Raw genomic sequence first — 18,625 nt, 5'->3', positions numbered from 1 at the left:
AAAAAGAGAAGCTCCTTTCGAGGAAGCTCTCTGCGGCCTGTGGCTGCGGGTGACTGGGTGTGGTCGTGTGGGCCTAGCGGGACTGCGGGAAGGAAGAATTTGACCGGATTCTCTATGTCACGTGGGCCTAGAATGGGATGGCCCATCCGAGCCCGACCCATATTTGCCAGATTCGAGTGAACTGGCTCCAACTAAACAATTTTCCCCATTTGCCATTCCCGACGAGCACCTTCACCGTCTCCTCCCACCTCGCGTGGCACGCCATGGCTTTCTCCCCGCGCTCGCCGTGGTCGCGTCCCAAGAGAAACGACGTCTACTCAACCTTCGTCGTCCACGGCGATGACGACGAGGACGACGCCCGCGGCAGCAGGCGCGGCAGGGGCCCGTCCACGCGGGCGGAGGAAGACGAGGAGGAAGACCCCTCCTCGCTGCCTCCGCTTCTCCAGCGGCTCCCCAAGGACTTCGGCGGCCCCTCCTTTGACGAAGACGAGGACGCCTACTCCTCCGACCCCGACGATGCTTCCCTCTCCGCTACGGTGGTCTTCAAGAGCGGCGCCCCGGCCTCCGCTCGATCTCCGTTCCTGGATCTGCGGCGCTCCAGCCCCCGCGCTACCGATGACGACCCATACTCTACCTTCGTCGTCCACTCCACCGCACGCTCGGGGGGGACCTCCTCCAGCCCTCGAGGGTCCGCCTCAGGCACATTCATCCGTCGCTCCGGGGGCTCGTCCAGCCCTCACGAATCCGTCTCTGGCACATTCATCCGCCGGACTAGCACCCCGTCGAGCCCCCGGGACTCGGTCTCCGGCACATTCATCCGCCGACCAGGGAGCCCGTCGAGCCCCCGCGGGTCGTTCTCTGGCACCTTCATTCGCCACACCAGCGGGGGTTCCAGTTCCTATGAATCTGCTTCTGGCGGCGGCGGGGGTTTCGGGTCCTCTTTCTGGAGTCCAGCGGTGGAGCAGACAGAGGAGCTCCGGCAACCGTCGCCTCTGATGCAGCAACAACAGCAGCAGCATTCAAGGCGGAAGCCATCAGTGAGCTCGGCGCCAGACAGTGTTACCAGAGAGGATCCTTCCACCAAGTACGAGCTGCTCCATGAGCTTGGTGCGCCTCTTGCTCTGGAATTATTGTTTCATTAGTTCTGTATGTCTACTTGTAGAATGGCTGAAGCTTTGAGCTGTTTTGCGAAATGCAAAATTCAATTGGGAATGCAGGGAAAGGCTCATATGGTGCAGTGTACAAAGCAAGGGATCTCAGAACGCAGGAGCTTGTGGCTGTCAAGATTATCTCACTAACAGAAGGGGTTAGTTTCTAATTTTCTATTACAAAGTTCTGTGAATATTCTGAAAGGCCACCCGAGACATATTTCATATTTGGCAACCATATTGCTTTTGTTGTGAGCATTTTGTTTGCATGGGCTCAATTGTGAGAGAATCTCATAAATGTGGTTGCTGTCTGTTTTCCGAGTCGTTGCATTTTTCCAAAATATAAGTATGTATCTTTGGTTTTCAGGAAGAAGGATATGAAGACATACGGGGAGAAATTGAGATGCTGCAGCAGTGTAGCCATCCAAATGTTGTCCGCTACTTTGGAAGCTACCAAGGAGAGGACTACCTATGGGTACAATCAAATAGCCTGATAGTATCCATTTTATTAACATTAAGAAATAACTATCATTGGGAGATTTCTCTACTTCTTGAGTCATTTAACATGGGCTTGATGCAAATGCGATTCTCAACTTACAGATAGTTATGGAGTACTGTGGTGGTGGAAGTGTTGCTGATTTGATAGGCATCACAGAGGAGCCTCTTGATGAATCCCAAATAGCTTATATATGTAGAGAAGCACTAAAGGTTCTAACATAGTTGCATCAGATTTGAAGTATTTGCTGCCTTGTTGGGCAACTAAATGTATTTGGATATTGAACTTTTGCGTGCTTATTTTCTTCCAGGGCCTTGCTTACCTGCACTCCATTTTTAAAGTTCATAGAGATATTAAGGGTGGCAACATTCTTCTAACTGAGCAAGGCGAGGTGAAGTTGGGTAAGCACATTTGTTTTCTTCAAAAGTTTTAGTTTGCATTCTTAGCACCCATATTTCTGCATGTCCTGACTCTGTGGTCGGCATGCTGTGGCGCCACAACAATGTGCAAAACAGGTGATTTTGGTGTAGCTGCCCAGCTGACAAGAACCATGTCAAAGCGCAACACGGTATTCTAAACAGTGTTTGTTTTGCCATTCAAATCCATAGTTCAAGAAACTTCACATCGATGTAACAAACAAAATGAAGTGGCAGATGAAACTTGTCCATGCCAGTTTACCATAAGCGGACCCATTTGTGCTTGTGCATAGTTCTTCAATGTGATGGTACTTTTATGGGAACTTGAAGCAAGTCTGTGTTGGAAAATGATTGCTGTGAAGTCCTAACTGTTTCTTTAAGTGTCATACTGCAAGTGCATTATGGTCTATTAGGTTTAAAATGAAAAATAAGAAAGTATATATTTGTTATCTAGTATGCCTCGCCTAATTCCTTGGCATTTCTTCCATTCTTTGAAACCCATACTGGTGGAACCTAGTTGAAGTGGTTCCTGTACAAATACTCTCTGCACTGCTTCTTCTCCCTTTCTTGTCGTGACAGCCTCTAGTCCCCATATATCCCATTATGAATCTGCTCACTCCCCCATTTGGCTTCTTCCTAGGCCACCACTCAACAATTCTTCTGTTCTTGATGACTGCGATGCTCCATTCGATCTGGCAAATTGCTGCCTTGCTGGAGCTATTCAAGAACGTAGAGGGTTACTGTGACATTAGCATATCAAACCAACAGGTCTGTTGGAAATCATAATCACAATGAACCTCCAAGTGGGAAATATTATCCAGGGCGTCATCTTACCTCCAAGTTATGGACTCTGCTTGACACTAGAGGAAGAGTTAGTGCACAGGGAGTCCAAATCAGGTAGGATAGTTGATAGTTCATAATTGGCTAGATCTAGGAGGAGGTATGTGAGTGAGAGTTTGGAAAATCAGGGTAGAATACAAGTTCAGGTTCCCTAGGACGATGATATAATGTAGTACCATACTACAAGAATTGACTATGGAATTTATTAATATCTAGCTAGAAACCAATATAAAAAAACAATCTACTCCCCTTTCTACTGCTGCTGATACTTCTACTCTTTTTTTTTTCTCTCTTGTACACCTTCTTGGCTGCTACACTTCTCTAGTTTCCAATCATGACAATACATAAATGCTTGAGGAGCCCATAACAAATAGTTCTACCCCACCCACCCACACCCTTTCGTAGTAAAGTGTGCCGACAACAGTTGGTGCCCTCTTCTCGATGGTATCCATTGCTTTTCTGCATGCACACACAAACAAACACTTCTAAATACACATACTGACTTGTCGTATTGGCATGCAGTCATGCATTGAGACCAAATCCATCAGGACTGCATCCGCACAACACAAAATCTCACCATACATGCATACGGTGTCTTGGATGTTTCTGTTGTTGGGGCGCTAATATGTACTTCTACCAAAATGCAAGGACAAACTGTCCCAATTTTACAGTAAAATAACTATCATTGTGAAACAGACTGTCAGCATCGCTCTCTAAGCTCAGTCTGTACAGCTTTTACCAAATAAAAATAATGCAATGGTTTTTGGAAAGAATAAAGGTTTTAGTGGCACACTAATTTCCATAATTTGACCCTTCATGTTTATGCTTTCAGTTCATTGGTACTCCACATTGGATGGCACCAGAGGTCATTCAAGAAAGTCGTTATGATGGAAAGGTATCATGCTATCATCTCTACGGTGTTCAGCTATGGAATTGTTCATTTTAGCAGCTTTTGTGGATGTTGCCATTTTACTCTAAAGACTTGGTGGCCGTAAATTTATGATTGGGTTTTCAGTGAACAGGATTTCTTTAATATTTTGTTTCTTTGGGTGTGGAATGTCCTTGCATATGGCAGAACAAGGTTACACGTAAATTCATAAAAGCCATTAAATAATTGTTATGGAACCCCTGCCAGTGCCAAAACATGTTTATTTCTTTTCCTTGTCTCTTGATGGTTCCTCAAGCAAAAAAAAAATAAAATAAAATCATTACCTACTACTAAGCCTCCAAAACAAGTCTACTGGTTGCAATTAGGGATGAAAACGGATCGGATACGGACGGATATCATCGATATCATATTTGTTTTCGTATTTCTGGTCGAATTCGGATTCGAATACGGATAATGTCAACTATATCGGATAAGATACGATTGGATGTCGACATCATAAATATATGATTTAAGTACTCGGATACGGATACGGTATCGGATGTAGAACATTCGAACTCGGATACGAACTGGTCTGAATCCCTCTAAACGAATTCGGTCTCAAATACGGTCGGAAAATATCCGTACCGTTTTCATCCCTAGTTGCAATGTTGAGAAAATTATTTTGGCAGCTGGAATTCTTCCTTTAGTTTGTCTTACCAAAACATTTGTTCTTGTTTCCTGCACCAGGTAGATGTTTGGGCATTAGGTGTATCTGCAATTGAGATGGCAGAGGTAGACATTGTTCCTTGCTTCTTTCTTTTTTTGACTGTACACTTTTGTTTTTAATTTTGTGTCGTGACAATGCTTTTTAATATTTATTTTGTATCTCTGACTGTAGGGCATGCCACCAAGATCCACTGTACATCCAATGAGAGTAAGAGATGCTTCTCAATGCCTGTTAGTATCTGCAGTTAATGAGGCTAATAGGTTATAACAGAATTAAAAAAATCTGCTCTATCTTTGGTGCACTGTACTTTTTATCTCTTTACTGTCAAGGGCGTCGAGGGACAGGGTAGGAGGATCCCGGCTACGTAGTTCATAGACCAATCTGTGGTGTGGGGCGGAGGTTTTACCCCTCAGTGCCCGATTGTTTCAGCAAAGGTAGATTAGGGAATTGGGATAATTGTTCTTTCTTGATTATCATCATACGAGTACAAGAATATATAGGCCATTCGGCCATAACAGCTTGGAGCCAATTGCTCCTAAATCTAAGGCCATTATCGGCTCTCCTGCCTTCTAGGCTCTCGCCTGTTCAGTGTGCTCTGCATGCGTGGTGACCGCGCCTACGGTTCTGCTGGTGCGCCATCTGCGGCTCTGCGAGCATCCTGGGCGTGCCGTTTCCTTGTGTAGGCGCGGTCCCACATGACATTTACTTTCTTTCTGATGCATTTGCTTCTTTACTTTGCCTTGGTAAATATTTGGTATACATATCAATATATTGTTTCATCTTCGTTTAGCATGAATGCTTGATAGACCGACTAACGATCTCTCTTCCCCCTTCCCTTATCTCAGGTTATCTTCATGATATCCAGTGAACCAGCACCAATGCTGGAGGATAAGGAGAAATGGTAAGTGGTTTCTAGTAATCATGTAATTGTTTTGCCTATTTTGAATAGTGGACGGTCTCATCAGACCTAATATTTGCAATATCAGATTTTTAAGTGCCTAGACATAGGGATCTGGCTGAGGTTTCTTTTGACCTGCAACAAAATCAATATAAATACTATAAACAACTATTCAAACTAGAGGCACTCATCCAAACAAAACCATTACTGGGATTGAAAACTGAGGATTTAATCAGTTAGTTGTCAGTACTATTTTCCCAGTATACTCCTTTCGATTTGTGTGGATTTGGGGCATATTATAGCTTGAAGATATAGTAAATACTAAATAGTATAGAAAGTGAAAAAACTAATGAGCAGAAATAAATGCTGCCTTTCTATTAATTGAGTTTTTGTGCTATCTCCGTCCTCTTCTGATTGGCTTCTACAATCGACCGAACCTTTTACCTATGATCAAAGCATTTATGTTGCCTGCTTAAATTTACCTTGTTGGTCTGAATTGTATGAGAGAGTAGCGGTACAGCTTGATGGAAGTTCCAGCTAGTTTTTCCCCCCTCCTTGGGCTATGCAGGAGAGCTGCATGTTACTTCATTAATTAAGAGAGAAAAAAGAGTACAAGAGCGAGGCAAAAACAGCCCCACCTAAACCCAGTTATATATAAAACCCATACCACTGACTATAGAACACGACGAAGGGAGATCAAACCGCCAACCAGAAACTATAAGGTTCTGTGGCAATCAACCTTAGACCATGTCCTGGAGGTTAGAAGCTCCTGCCATGCACCAAGAGCTACAGTCATCAGCAACCTTTTGTAGAAGGCTCTGAATATTAGGAGAAAGTCCCTAAACACACAGACATTCCTAAATTTCCATACTTTCCAGGCCACCAAAATAATAAGGGAATTCAGCTCCTTGCGTATCTCCTTGGGTGTATTTCTAATGGTGTTTCCCCATCATCCGAAGAAATGAGTTGCATCGATCAGAGGTGTCAAAGCCGCTATGGAAAGTTTGTGAAAAAACGAAGTGTAAACACAGGAGACAAGGATGTGCTGGATTGTCTCAGCCTGATCACAAATAGGGCAAGCAGGATGGTGGGGCGGGCAGCCCACGCTTGGCGAGGCGATCAGCCATCCAACACCAATTATTGATGGCTAACCAAAGGAAGAATTTGCATTTGAGAGGGGCCCAGCTTTTTCAAATCCTTTTCCAGGGACCAAATGTGACAGTCATACAGTTCTCTTTATCATTGCTCAGTGTTTGGTTTAAGAAGCTGCCAAATTTTGTCCTTCGCTTTAAGATTAAATAGGCTTTGAAAACATCAGTCTCCTCGACATATATGAAACACCATATTCAGGACCCCTAACTTATCTAGAGCATAAAGATCTTTTCTGAAAGGGGGAATTGCACAACTATTGGCTACTAAATTTGTTTTTAGCATTTTGCTTAGACATTATCACACTAACACTAGTCGGGCCTTTCTTCTTTCTCCTTATTCCGACACATGTCTTTGTCATGACACTGGTGTGTGTGTGTTGGAACTCTCTTCTTTTAATGCAATGATACAACTCTCCTGCATGTCCCAAAAAAAAAGGCAATAGAAGTTTTAACCATCAGTTGGCCTAAGTTCTTGTTATCCTGACCTTCAGGTCTCTACTCTTCCATGATTTTATTGCAAAGTGTCTAACAAAAGATCCAAGACTTCGGCCTGCTGCAAGTGAGATGGTGAAGGTACTTATTTTTTTTTTCTCAAAGATGATGTTTATGGTGCATTTCATGATCTCTTATTTACATATTTATTTGTCATTGTTTCTGTTTTCTTCCAAATTCGCCTTGCAGCACAAATTTATTGAGAAGTGCAATAGTGGAGCTTCAAAAATGTTGGCGAAGATCAAGGAAGCGAAGAAGATTAGAGCCACACTTGCTGTGCAAAATGAACTGTCTGACCCTGACAATGTATGCCACATAGTTGTTACTGTTATGTGTGGGTTGGTTATGCTATTTCACTTGACGTCAATATTTACTTTGGTATCTGCAGACAATGCAAGATGTGCCTGTTCGAATAAATGAAGACTATGGGGAAACTGTTCCTACAAATTCTCAGCAACACATGAATCATGGGACATATAATGATTGTCAGGCAGGTAAATTTCCTTTTTGTGAGTTCTTTATTTAAATAATACACGAGTCTTAGCATTCCTTTTGAATGCCACCAATACATGTAAGATTAAAACTGCCTTTTCTTCTGAGTCTTTTGTCTAGCAACTGTGATGTCAACTCAGTATTACATATTTCTATGGCTTGCTCATAACAGTTTGTATGGATTTTATTCAATAGCTACTTAGGAGTTTTTATGGATATCTTGGTGGGCAGGTTATCCTGTTGTTCCTTGAATGTGACGCTTCTAAATATAGTGCTGTTTCATACTTACTCTGAATCTCTGATCCCTTATATAAGTCCATTAGGACATCAATACAGTCTCCAATATGGCACTTTGACTAACAATATTTATAGAAAGGAAGAAGTCTACATAACCCCCAAATTATCTAGGGTGGAATACTTCATCCCCCAAACTATAAAACCGGATATTCTACCCCCTGAACTTTCAAAACCGGTCAAATAACCCTCTAGAGTGGTTTTAGAGGGTGGTTTTATATTTTTCTTTTTTTATTTATTTTCGCTGAATCTTTGAAAAATCATAATAAATCATAGAAAAATCATAAAATAAAAAAATTAATTTTATTGGACTCCTGATGAGCTACACAGTGAATATATAATATGGTATACTTTAGTACAAAGTTTTTGCTGTAGCTTTAAATCGATGTTTTTCTGTAATTAATTCAAATAATTCATATATGTAGTTCCTATGGTCCAATTGTGGTAAAATTTGTATGGTGGGCTCATTATTGTATGCTTGAACTATGGTAAAAATTTCATACTCATTGAATCACGTATAACTTAGTTATAGATAAAGCATAGATTTAACAAGAATAAAGCTAAATAAATCTATAACTAAGTTATACGTGATCCAATGGGTACAGAACTTTTACCATAGTTCAAGCATACAATAATGAGCTCATCATAAAAATTTTACCACAATTAAACCATAGGAACTACATATATGAATTATTCTTATTAATTATAGAAAAACATAGATTTAAAGGTACAACAAAAACTTTGTACTAAATTGATTATATATTCATTGTGTAGATCTACTCATCAGGAGTCTGACAAAATTGATTTTTTCATTTTATGATTTTTCAAAGATTGAATGGAAATAATAAAAAAGAAAAAGACAAAACCACTCTAGGGGGTTATTTGACCGGTTTTGAAAGTTCAGGGGGTAGAATATCCGGTTTTATAGTTTGGGGGATGAAGTATTCCACCCTAAATAGTTTGGGGGGTTATGTAGACTTTTTCCTTTATAGAAATCTATATTATGAAAGTATTTTTTATAATCAATCTATTAGCATCAGTCTTATGTTGTATTGTCATGTGGGGAAATACGTACACTAGGCGTCGCAGGCTGCGCGATGTGCGCAGGGCCGCTGAGCGCGCCCAGAGCCTGGCCAAGGGGGCTGGCGCCGTTAGTGGCTAGCCAGGCGCCCAGGCGGCTTGGCCAGAAAAGGAGAGTCTAGGTTTGGTAAGATATGGTTTGTTTAGGAAGATATGGTCTGGTTTCCTTAAGTCTAGAAGATTAGTTTCCTTTCTTGTTGGGAGTCCAGGCTATAAAGCCTTGTAATCGGAGACCTTTTGAATCAAGCAAGATTAAACCTATCTCTCTTCTTCTTCCTCTCAAGCCGCCGGCCAGGGGGTATAACCCGACCAGCGAGGTTAGGCGAGGGGGCATAACCCCGCCAGTTATCACGGACCAAGGCTACGAGTTACGTAGCCGAGGGCCGCCGTCGCTGGGCAAGAACGTCCTTGACAACCTGGTATCACGGTCACGCCGATCCTCGTCAACCTCTCAAGCCTCCACTGCCGCAGCCCACCCTACCCTGCCGCCAACCCCTACGTCCTCCACTGCGTCCACCCTTCCCCCACCCGCCATGGCTGATCCCACCATCGCCGATGTCGTCGAGATGCTGAAATCCTTCAAGGAGGAGATGTTCTCCATGAAGGCCGACATGCTGGCCCTGAAGGAGAAGTCGGCTTCGACGTCCGAGAGCACGGGCGGCGGACAGCGCGACTTGGACCGCCCCCCCAAGTTCCAGAAGCTTGATTTCCCGCGCTTCGACGGCAAGTCCGACCCTCTGCTCTTCACCAACAAGTGCGAATCGTATTTTCGGCAGCAGCGCACTTTGGCAGAGGAGCGCGTCTGGATGGCGTCCTACAACCTCGAAGATGTCGCCCAGCTCTGGTTCATCCAGTTGCAAGAGGACGAGGGCACTCCTTCCTGGGGTCGATTCAAAGACCTCCTCCACTTGCGGTTTGGGCCGCCCCTGAGGTCGGCTCCGCTCTTCGAGCTCGCGGAGTGTCGCCGCACAGGTACTGTCGAAGATTACTCTAATCGTTTTCAGGCCCTGCTGCCGCGCGCCGGGCGATTGGAGGAGACCCAGCGCGTTCAGCTCTACACAGGGGGACTGCTTCCACCCCTGAGTCACGCCGTTCGCATCCACAACCCGGAGACCCTCGCCGCCGCGATGAGTCTGGCACGCCAGGTCGAGCTGATGGAGTTGGATCGCGCCCAGGCCGCGCTCCCGCCACCAGCCCCGCGCGCTGGTCCCGCACCCCGGCCGGCGGTCAGGCCAGCTCCAGCACCCCTGGCGCTCCCGGCCCCGGCGCCGGCCCTGCCAGCACTCCCAGCACCACCACCCAGGGGCGCGCCCAACCAGGTCAAGCGGCTGTCGACCGAGGAACAGGCCGAACGACGACGCCTCGGTCTTTGCTACAATTGCAACGAGCCGTACTCCAGGGGTCACAACCGGGTCTGCCGCCGCATCTTCTTCATTGACGGGGTCGAGCTCGCAGACGACGAGGCCGTTCCTGACGATGCCGAGCCAGCCGCCCCAGTGTTCTCCCTCCGCGCCGTCACGGGTATGCCCATCTGTGATACGATGCAGGTACGCGTGGCCGTGGGCGACGTCACCCTCACGGCGCTCCTCGACACGGGCTCTACCCACAACTTCATCGCGGAGACGGCTGCGACGCGCACCGGCCTCCCCATCCTCGCCGACCCGCGCCTCACCGCCACCGTCGCCAATGGCGAACGCATCGCGTGTCCAGGCGTGCTGCGACAGGCGCCGATCATCATCGACGGCGAGGGCTTCTGCGTCGACCTCTACGTTCTGCCCCTCGCCGGCTACGATCTGGTCCTGGGCACCCAATGGCTGGTGACCCTGGGCCGGATTGAGTGGGACTTCACCGCGCGCACCCTGTCCTTTACCCGCCAGGACAGGCGCGTGTGCTGGTCCGACGTGGCCACACCCACGCCGGCCCTCAGCGCAGCAGTGACTGCACCGACGACCCTCCTGGACGAGCTGCTGCTCGTCTTTGGGAGCCTCTTCGCGGAGCCGGTGGGTCTGCCCCCTCAGCGAACCCGCGACCACAGCATCGTCCTCAAGCCCGGCGCGTTGCCGGTGGCTGTCCGGCCCTACCGCTACCCCGCTGCGCACAAAGATGAACTCGAGCGGCAGTGCGCCGCCATGATGGAGCAAGGCATCGTACGGCGCAGCGACTCCGCGTTCTCGTCCCCGGTCCTCCTCGTCAAGAAGCCGGACGGGTCGTGGCGCTTCTGCGTCGACTACAGAGCGCTCAACGCGCTCACCATCAAAGACGCGTTCCCCATACCGGTGGTCGACGAGCTCTTGGATGAGCTCCATGGGGCCTGCTACTTCACCAAGCTCGACCTCCGCTCGGGGTATCATCAAGTCCGCATGCGGCCGGCGGACATCCACAAGACGGCGTTCCGCACGCACGATGGCCTCTACGAGTTCCTGGTCATGGCCTTTGGGCTGTGCAATGCTCCGGCCACGTTCCAGGCTTTGATGAATGATGTTCTTTGTCCGTTCCTCCGCCGTTTTGTGCTGGTGTTCTTTGACGATATTTTGATTTACAGCAGCACTTGGGCCGATCACCTACGCCATCTCCGTGCGGTCTTCGACGAGCTGCAGCACCACAAGCTCTTCCTCAAGCGCTCCAAGTGCGCGTTCGCTGCAGCGTCGGTCGCGTACCTCGGCCACGTCGTCTCTGCTGCTGGCGTCGCCATGGACCCCGCCAAGCTCCAAGCCGTGCGGGACTGGCCCCAGCCACGGTCCGCCCGGGCAGTGCGGGGGTTCCTAGGACTCGCCGGCTACTACCGCAAGTTCGTCCACAATTATGGGACCATCGCAGCACCTCTCACCGCCCTGCTGAAGAAGGACGGCTTCTCGTGGTCCGCCGAGGCCGCCGCTGCGTTCGACGCCCTCAAAGACGCCGTGACCTCGGCACCAGTGCTCGCCATGCCGGACTTCTCCAAGCAGTTCACCGTCGAGTGCGACGCATCGTCGCATGGCTTCGGGGCGGTACTGGTCCAGGAGGGCCACCCCATCGCCTTCTTCAGCCGCCCCGTGGCGCCGCGGCACCGAGCTCTCGCCGCCTATGAACGTGAGCTCATCGGTCTTGTCCACGCAGTTCGCCATTGGCGACCGTATTTATGGGGGCGCCGCTTCACTGTCAAGACCGACCACTACAGCCTCAAATACCTGCTGGATCAGCGCTTGTCAACCATCCCTCAGCATCACTGGGTTGGCAAGCTGCTGGGCTTCGACTTCACCGTCGAATACAAGCCGGGGCACTCCAACGCCGTGGCTGACGCTCTCTCACGGCGGGATACTGTCGAGGAGAGCACGGTGCTGGTGCTGTCCGCTCCACGCTTCGACTTCGTGCAGCGACTACGCCAGGCTCACGCAACTGATCCAGCCCTCGTCGCGCTTCAGCAGGAGATCAGTGCGGGCACGCGGGCGCTTCCCTGGGCGCTCTCCGACGGGCTGGTCACGTACAGCGGGCGGCTGTACCTCCCACCGGCCTCTCCCTTGCTGCAGGAGGCTCTGCGCGCCGTCCACGAGGAGGGCCATGAGGGGGTCCAGCGTACGCTGCACCGGCTCCGTCGCGATTTTCACTTCCCTCACATGAAGACAGTGGTGCAGGACTTTGTGCGGGGCTGCTCCACCTGCCAACGCCACAAATCAGAGCATCTTCACCCAGCGGGGCTCCTACTGCCACTACCCGTACCGCAGGGGGTGTGGACAGATATCGCCATGGATTTCGTCGAAGCCCTTCCCCGCGTTAAGGGCAAGTCTGTCATCCTCACCGTCGTGGACAGATTCAGCAAGTACTGCCACTTCATTCCCTTGGCACATCCGTACTCAGCAGAGGGGGTGGCCCAGGCATTCTTTGCGGACGTTGTGAGGCTGCACGGCATTCCGCAGTCCATCGTGTCCGACCGCGACACGGTGTTCACCTCCAATTTTTGGCGCGAGTTGATGCGCCTGAGCGGCACCAAACTGCAGATGTCGACAGCATTTCACCCCCAGACGGACGGGCAGTCCGAATCAGCTAACAAGGTCATCATCATGTATTTGCGTTGTCTGACAGGAGACCGACCTCGCGACTGGCTGCGTTGGCTTCCGTGGGCGGAGTACATCTTCGACACCGCGTTCCAGTCTTCGCTCCGCGACACTCCGTTCCGTGTCGTGTATGGCCGGGACCCTCCGTCCATTCGCTCCTACGAGCCGGGCGAAACCCGGGTCGCTGCGGTGGCTCAGACCATGGAGGAACGCGCCGAGTTCATCGCCGACGTCAAGCACCGACTCGAGCAGGCCCAGGCAGTCCACAAACGCCACTACGACCGGGGCCATCGTCCGGTCTCTTACCTGGTGGGCGACTGGGCGCTCCTCCGCCTTCGACAGCGGCCGGCTGCGTCCCTGTCCGCGGCTCCTGCAGGCAAGCTGAAGCCCAAGTTCTACGGGCCATACCGAGTGGCGGAGCTCATCAACGACGTCGCGGTCCGCCTCGACTTGCCACCCCAAGCTCGCATCCACGACGTGTTCCACGTGGGCCTTCTTAAGAAGTACCACGGCGAGCCTCCAGCAGCTCCACCGCCCCTTCCTCCGCTCCGCCATGGTGCAGTGGTGCCCGAACCCGAGCAAGTGGTCAAGTCACGATTGGCCAGAGGTGTGCGCCAAGTCCTCATCAAGTGGAAGGGGGCGTCGCCGGCTTCAGCTACATGGGAAGATGTTGACGTCTTCCGCGCTGCGTACCCACAGTTCCAGCTCGAGGACGAGCTGCCTCTCGAGGAGGGGAGAGATGTCATGTGGGGAAATACGTACACTAGGCGTCGCAGGCTGCGCGATGTGCGCAGGGCCGCTGAGTGCGCCCAGAGCCTGGCCAAGGGGGCTGGCGCCGTTAGTGGCTAGCCAGGCGCCCAGGCGGCTTGGCCAGAAAAGGAGAGTCTAGGTTTGGTAAGATATGGTTTGTTTAGGAAGATATGGTCTGGTTTCCTTAAGTCTAGAAGATTAGTTTCCTTTCTTGTTGGGAGTCCAGGCTATAAAGCCTTGTAATCGGAGACCTTTTGAATCAAGCAAGATTAAACCTATCTCTCTTCTTCTTCCTCTCAAGCCGCCGGCCAGGGGGTATAACCCGACCAGCGAGGTTAGGCGAGGGGGCATAACCCCGCCAGTTATCACGGACCAAGGCTACGAGTTACGTAGCCGAGGGCCGCCGTCGCTGGGCAAGAACGTCCTTGACATGTATCTATACTTTTTAAAAAAAAAAAATAGAAACTGGTGGTCCAAGTTAAAAAGGTTTGACTTAGAAGTTAAGATAAACCTATATGGACTTAAATTTGGGATCAGAGATAGTATGTTATTATGTTCTTGACTTTTGCTATTTGCTTTGAAACGGTTCTTGTTATTTTCCATATAGGTGATTTTGGTACTATGATAGTTCATACTGAAGATGGCGACGAAGTGGCAGAATCACCCATTTTCCCAAGAACAGAGTTCATACCTGGCCTTGGTAGCATCAATTCTTTCACACATGATCCAAAGAGAGCGGAACTTATTTCAAGTTTTTGGTATGAGAAACATACATTTATCTTATTGTTTCTGTTTTCAGTCATACAAAGCAGCTCAATGTGAAGTTTTTATTTATCCCATCACAAATCTTATGCACAGTTTCTTGATAGGGCGGAGAACACAGGTGATAGTGATGCCAATAAAGATCGGGATTTAGATGATCGTCCTGACATACAGGAATCAAAAGCAATCCCACCTTTAACTGGAACAGTGAAGAAGCATATTGGTGCAGAAGGGACTATAAGACGCCATGATAATCAAGTTAATTTGTCACCAGGATTTGCGAACACAACTAAATTGAACAGCAGCCCGAGCCGCAAAGCGTTTTCGGTTCAGGATAAGGTATGGTTCATGGTTTAGACATCAGCTATTTGTTCCCTTGTCTGAGGCTAAGGTATTTTAGATTTAGCTATTGCACACATTCCCCTTTGAGCCCCTTGTCTAATTCGCCAGCATTTCTATGACTTCATTGTAGCTCTGGTCACCCTTTGAGCCCCGTGTCTAATTCGCCAGCATTTCTATGACTTCATTGTAGCTCTGGTCAATTTATGCTGCCGGCAACACTGTACCAATACCATTTCTTAAGGCAATCGACATTTCACCACTAGCTCTAGTATCAGAAAATGAAGCAGGAAATGGCCTGGCTGGGTCAAGTACAAATGATGCCTTGGAGGCAGTTAGGGAGCTGTTCAGTGGTGATGGGCAGGCAAAGAAAGGACGGAAAGGGCAAAACGAAGTATGTGGTAGATTCTTTTCTTTAGCTCTTGCAGAGTGACCTAACTTTTAAAGCTTGCAGAGGGATACTTAGTCTAATACTGCATTTGGTGCATTAGGTCCCTCTTCCTCCGGGTGTGCACCACAGGCTAATGACAAGCCCCACACTGATGAACCTGGCTCAAGCGTTAGCGTATCATAAAACGTGAGTTCATTTGAACTACTCTATGCTGCTAGTGTTTTTATTTTCTCGCAATATGACTGAAGTAAATAGCTTTTCTCCTTGTCTTCTGTGAATGTTTTAGGTGCTACGAGGACATGCCTCTACAAGATTCACAAGCGACGCAAGAGCAGCAGACGATACAAAATCTTTGTGATACACTTCGAACCATACTGAGGTTGTAGATTTGCAAGAGTGAAGGTTACAACCTTTGGAGTTCTGAAGCGCTGCATGGAGCCAAGGGTGAACATGGCTTCTCATGGTGGACACTGAACCTGCTCGGGGTGGAGCCCCAAGGATCGAAGGAAGGCATGACATCTGTGTACCTTGGAGCAGGCCTAATGACAACTGCGTTTGAGCTTGTGGACGGCTGGACGCTTTGGTGACTGGAAGCTGATTGACACAGGGATTTCTGTGGGGAGTGGAAATTTCTGTCTCTGTTAATAGCCTCTAGGGGTTTCAGCGGTCGGTGTATGTAGAGACTGCATCGACATTTTGCTAATCAAATTTTGCGGCAGTAATGCCTATTGTAGTCTGGTTTTCAATCGTTGACAATGCAATTGTCTTCCTCCAAATAAAGAGAAATAGTTGAGCAGGAATAAAAAAAATGATTTAGGTTGGCTATCCGAAATCATGGGCGGCGTGATTTATGCTGCCATGTCCGCCTATTCCTTGTGCCTGGTCATTATACGCCATGCTTCGTGTTGTTACAAGTGCCAGTTCATTAACCGCGCGTGTGAACGGCGTGCTTCTTGTTAATGGTTGCTTAACGCCTGTCCCAGTTGAGGTCGGGAACATGGAAATATTCGGGCTGTTACTGACCATCCATCTCGAGTTGACAGGTACGCTATGTTCTGTGAACAGAGCGCGTTCCACGTAAGCAAAATTTCTGCTTGCTGCTAGCCCAACCTGATGTTTCAAACTTGGATCATGGGTACTATCTTGGTTTTTGTCCGGAAATAACCAAATCCGGCGGGACAGCTGAAAGGTAGACGTGACAACATAGGTCGGATGCCGCATCCTACCAAACCACCGTGGCAGCGACTACTTACACTTTGCCCCCAATACTCAACGAAGATGCCAATTGCCAATCATCAAAATCTAGGGGAGAGGAGGGCCGGCCAGTGATGTGCATTTGTAGTGGTGCTACCTAATTAGGTATCCCTGAAGATTTGTATGGTTTGTTTGTGTCAGTACATGTGTCTTATTAGGTATCCTCTTTACAAAATTGCATAGAAAGAGAAAGCATGAAACATAACATAGGAGTACTATTATAAGTTAGTGCATACACCGATGTACAATCTTGGTTCAGTTCCTTAGGTTCATTTATTCTTTTCCTTTTCTTTGTTTGAAACATCCAGATTAGTTCATTTTGATGTATTTTTCGATTGATCTATCTATCTAAAGAAAAATAAACTTGTATTGTCATGTGCCAGGTAATTGGACTACACGTGTTCTATTTTCGAAGGGACAGCAAAAGATTTTGCTTTGCCATAAATAATGTAAAGAGAATTTGACCTTGATTATAAGGAAAAACATTTCCGAAAAAACATACAATTAGGATATAAGCGCGATACAACTTGAGTTAATAAATCACGCACAACTTCGTTGGTCCACTGACCATGCAAAGTAGAAATACACAACTTCGGGCAAAATAACGCCGGTTTCGAGGTTTGATACATAGTCTTTTTAGGTGCCTCCGTGGTGATCCAGGAAGAGTTCACCAACCTAGAGATCTTAGAAGCAATGGGAGTCTAAAGATCAAATAACTAGACCGATAATCTAATCACTCAGCACTTCAACCCGCCTAAGAGAGCAACACTATAAGCGTGATATGTGTCTATATTCTTCATTTTGAATTTTGGCTTCAAGAAAGCTAAAAAAAACCCAAAAGCACCTGGGAGCCCGTGTCTATCTCCGCCAACATCAGGAAAATGTTGACATTTTGGATGGAACTAAATACACCCATAAAAAATGGTATTTTGCATTTCATCTTTCAAAGTACTTGGCATTTTGTATTTTGCATTCCATGGAAAACTAAACACACCCCTATTTTAGTATGCGTGCATATATAAATGTTTACGTCTGTGTTACCACAAAAGTAAACATCAAAATAGTTTCCTATGTGACATGGGTCATCACACCAATGATCAAGGCCTTGTTTAATTCAAAAAAATTTGCAAAACAGGCACTGTAGCACTTTCGTTTGTATTTGACAAATATTGTCTAATCATAGACTAACTAGGCTCAAAAGATTCGTCTCGGCAATTCCGACCAAACTATGCAATTAGTTTTTATTTTTGTCTATATTTAATACTCCATGCATATGTCTAAAGATTCGATGTGACGGAGAATTTGAAAAATTTTGCAAATTTTTTGGGAACTAAACAAGGCCCAAGCTGCAAATCCCTAATCACTCGTCATTCTCATAAATAAAGCTGAAAAAACTAAATCCAAGTGGGGCACGCACTTGGACTTTGGCCTCTTGGACTTGAGTGGGCGACACGCCGGATCGGCACCGGCACCTAGGGCTTGTTTAGTTCCAAAAAATTTTGGGAAATGGACATTGTAGCACTTTCGTTTGTATTTGACAAATATTGTCCAATTATGGACTAACTAGGCTCAAAAGATTCATCTCGTCAATTCCGACCAAACTGTGTAATTAGTTTTTATTTTCGTCTATATTTAACACTCCATGCATGCGTCTAAAGATTCGATGTGACGGAGAATATGAAAAATTTTACAAAATTTTTTCGGAAGTAAACAAGGCCCTAGTACTCGACTGCTACCGGGGACGACGGTACGGTGGAAGCAGGCGCCTGTCGAGCATCTCCAGTGCTAAATCGAACAAAACTGACAAGGTTCGGTTGAGTGCAGTACGGTTTGAGAGAGCTGCAGTGTGGCGTCGGTGTTTGCTCCAAACAAACATTAAACAAATTGGAAGTGACCCTGCCTAGGAGGTTTCACACACAACATTATCAATGGCTTGTCCTGTATAAAGATTTTTTTATTGAAACAGTCACGGCACGGTTTGGTGCTTGAGTTTGGTTCGCTTTTAGTTCTGACAACGAGCAGCCGAACCGTCTAGTGTTCTCGGTTCGATTTGCTTCTCCCTCGGTTCGATTCTGCGATACACTAGAGGTGCCCTTAGGCGTTGTTTAGATGCATCAAAAACCCCAAACTTTACAAGATTCTCATCACATCGAATCTTGCAACACATGCATAGAACATTAAATATAGAAAAAAAAG

The 18,625-nt window shown here is 47.5% G+C and overlaps 1 protein-coding gene across 1 annotated transcript; it reads left to right on the top strand.

Annotated features, from left to right (window-relative positions):
* Positions 191-16,007, top strand: LOC8086227 (serine/threonine-protein kinase TAO3). The gene is made up of 18 exons (XM_002466391.2): positions 191-1,107; positions 1,218-1,306; positions 1,516-1,623; positions 1,749-1,856; positions 1,955-2,045; positions 2,160-2,212; positions 3,733-3,795; positions 4,516-4,560; positions 4,667-4,702; positions 5,341-5,396; positions 7,036-7,117; positions 7,226-7,342; positions 7,425-7,530; positions 14,291-14,441; positions 14,553-14,784; positions 14,978-15,178; positions 15,276-15,361; positions 15,462-16,007. The coding sequence occupies exons 1-18, from the start codon at positions 264-266 to the stop codon at positions 15,559-15,561; spliced, it is 2,568 nt and encodes an 855-aa protein (XP_002466436.1). The 5' UTR covers positions 191-263; the 3' UTR covers positions 15,562-16,007.

This window comes from Sorghum bicolor, chromosome 1 (assembly GCF_000003195.3).
Source record: "Sorghum bicolor cultivar BTx623 chromosome 1, Sorghum_bicolor_NCBIv3, whole genome shotgun sequence".
Taxonomy (NCBI): domain Eukaryota; kingdom Viridiplantae; phylum Streptophyta; class Magnoliopsida; order Poales; family Poaceae; genus Sorghum; species Sorghum bicolor.
The sequence above is the reverse complement of the archived record's forward strand: the minus strand, read 5'-3'. Positions and strand labels throughout refer to the sequence as shown.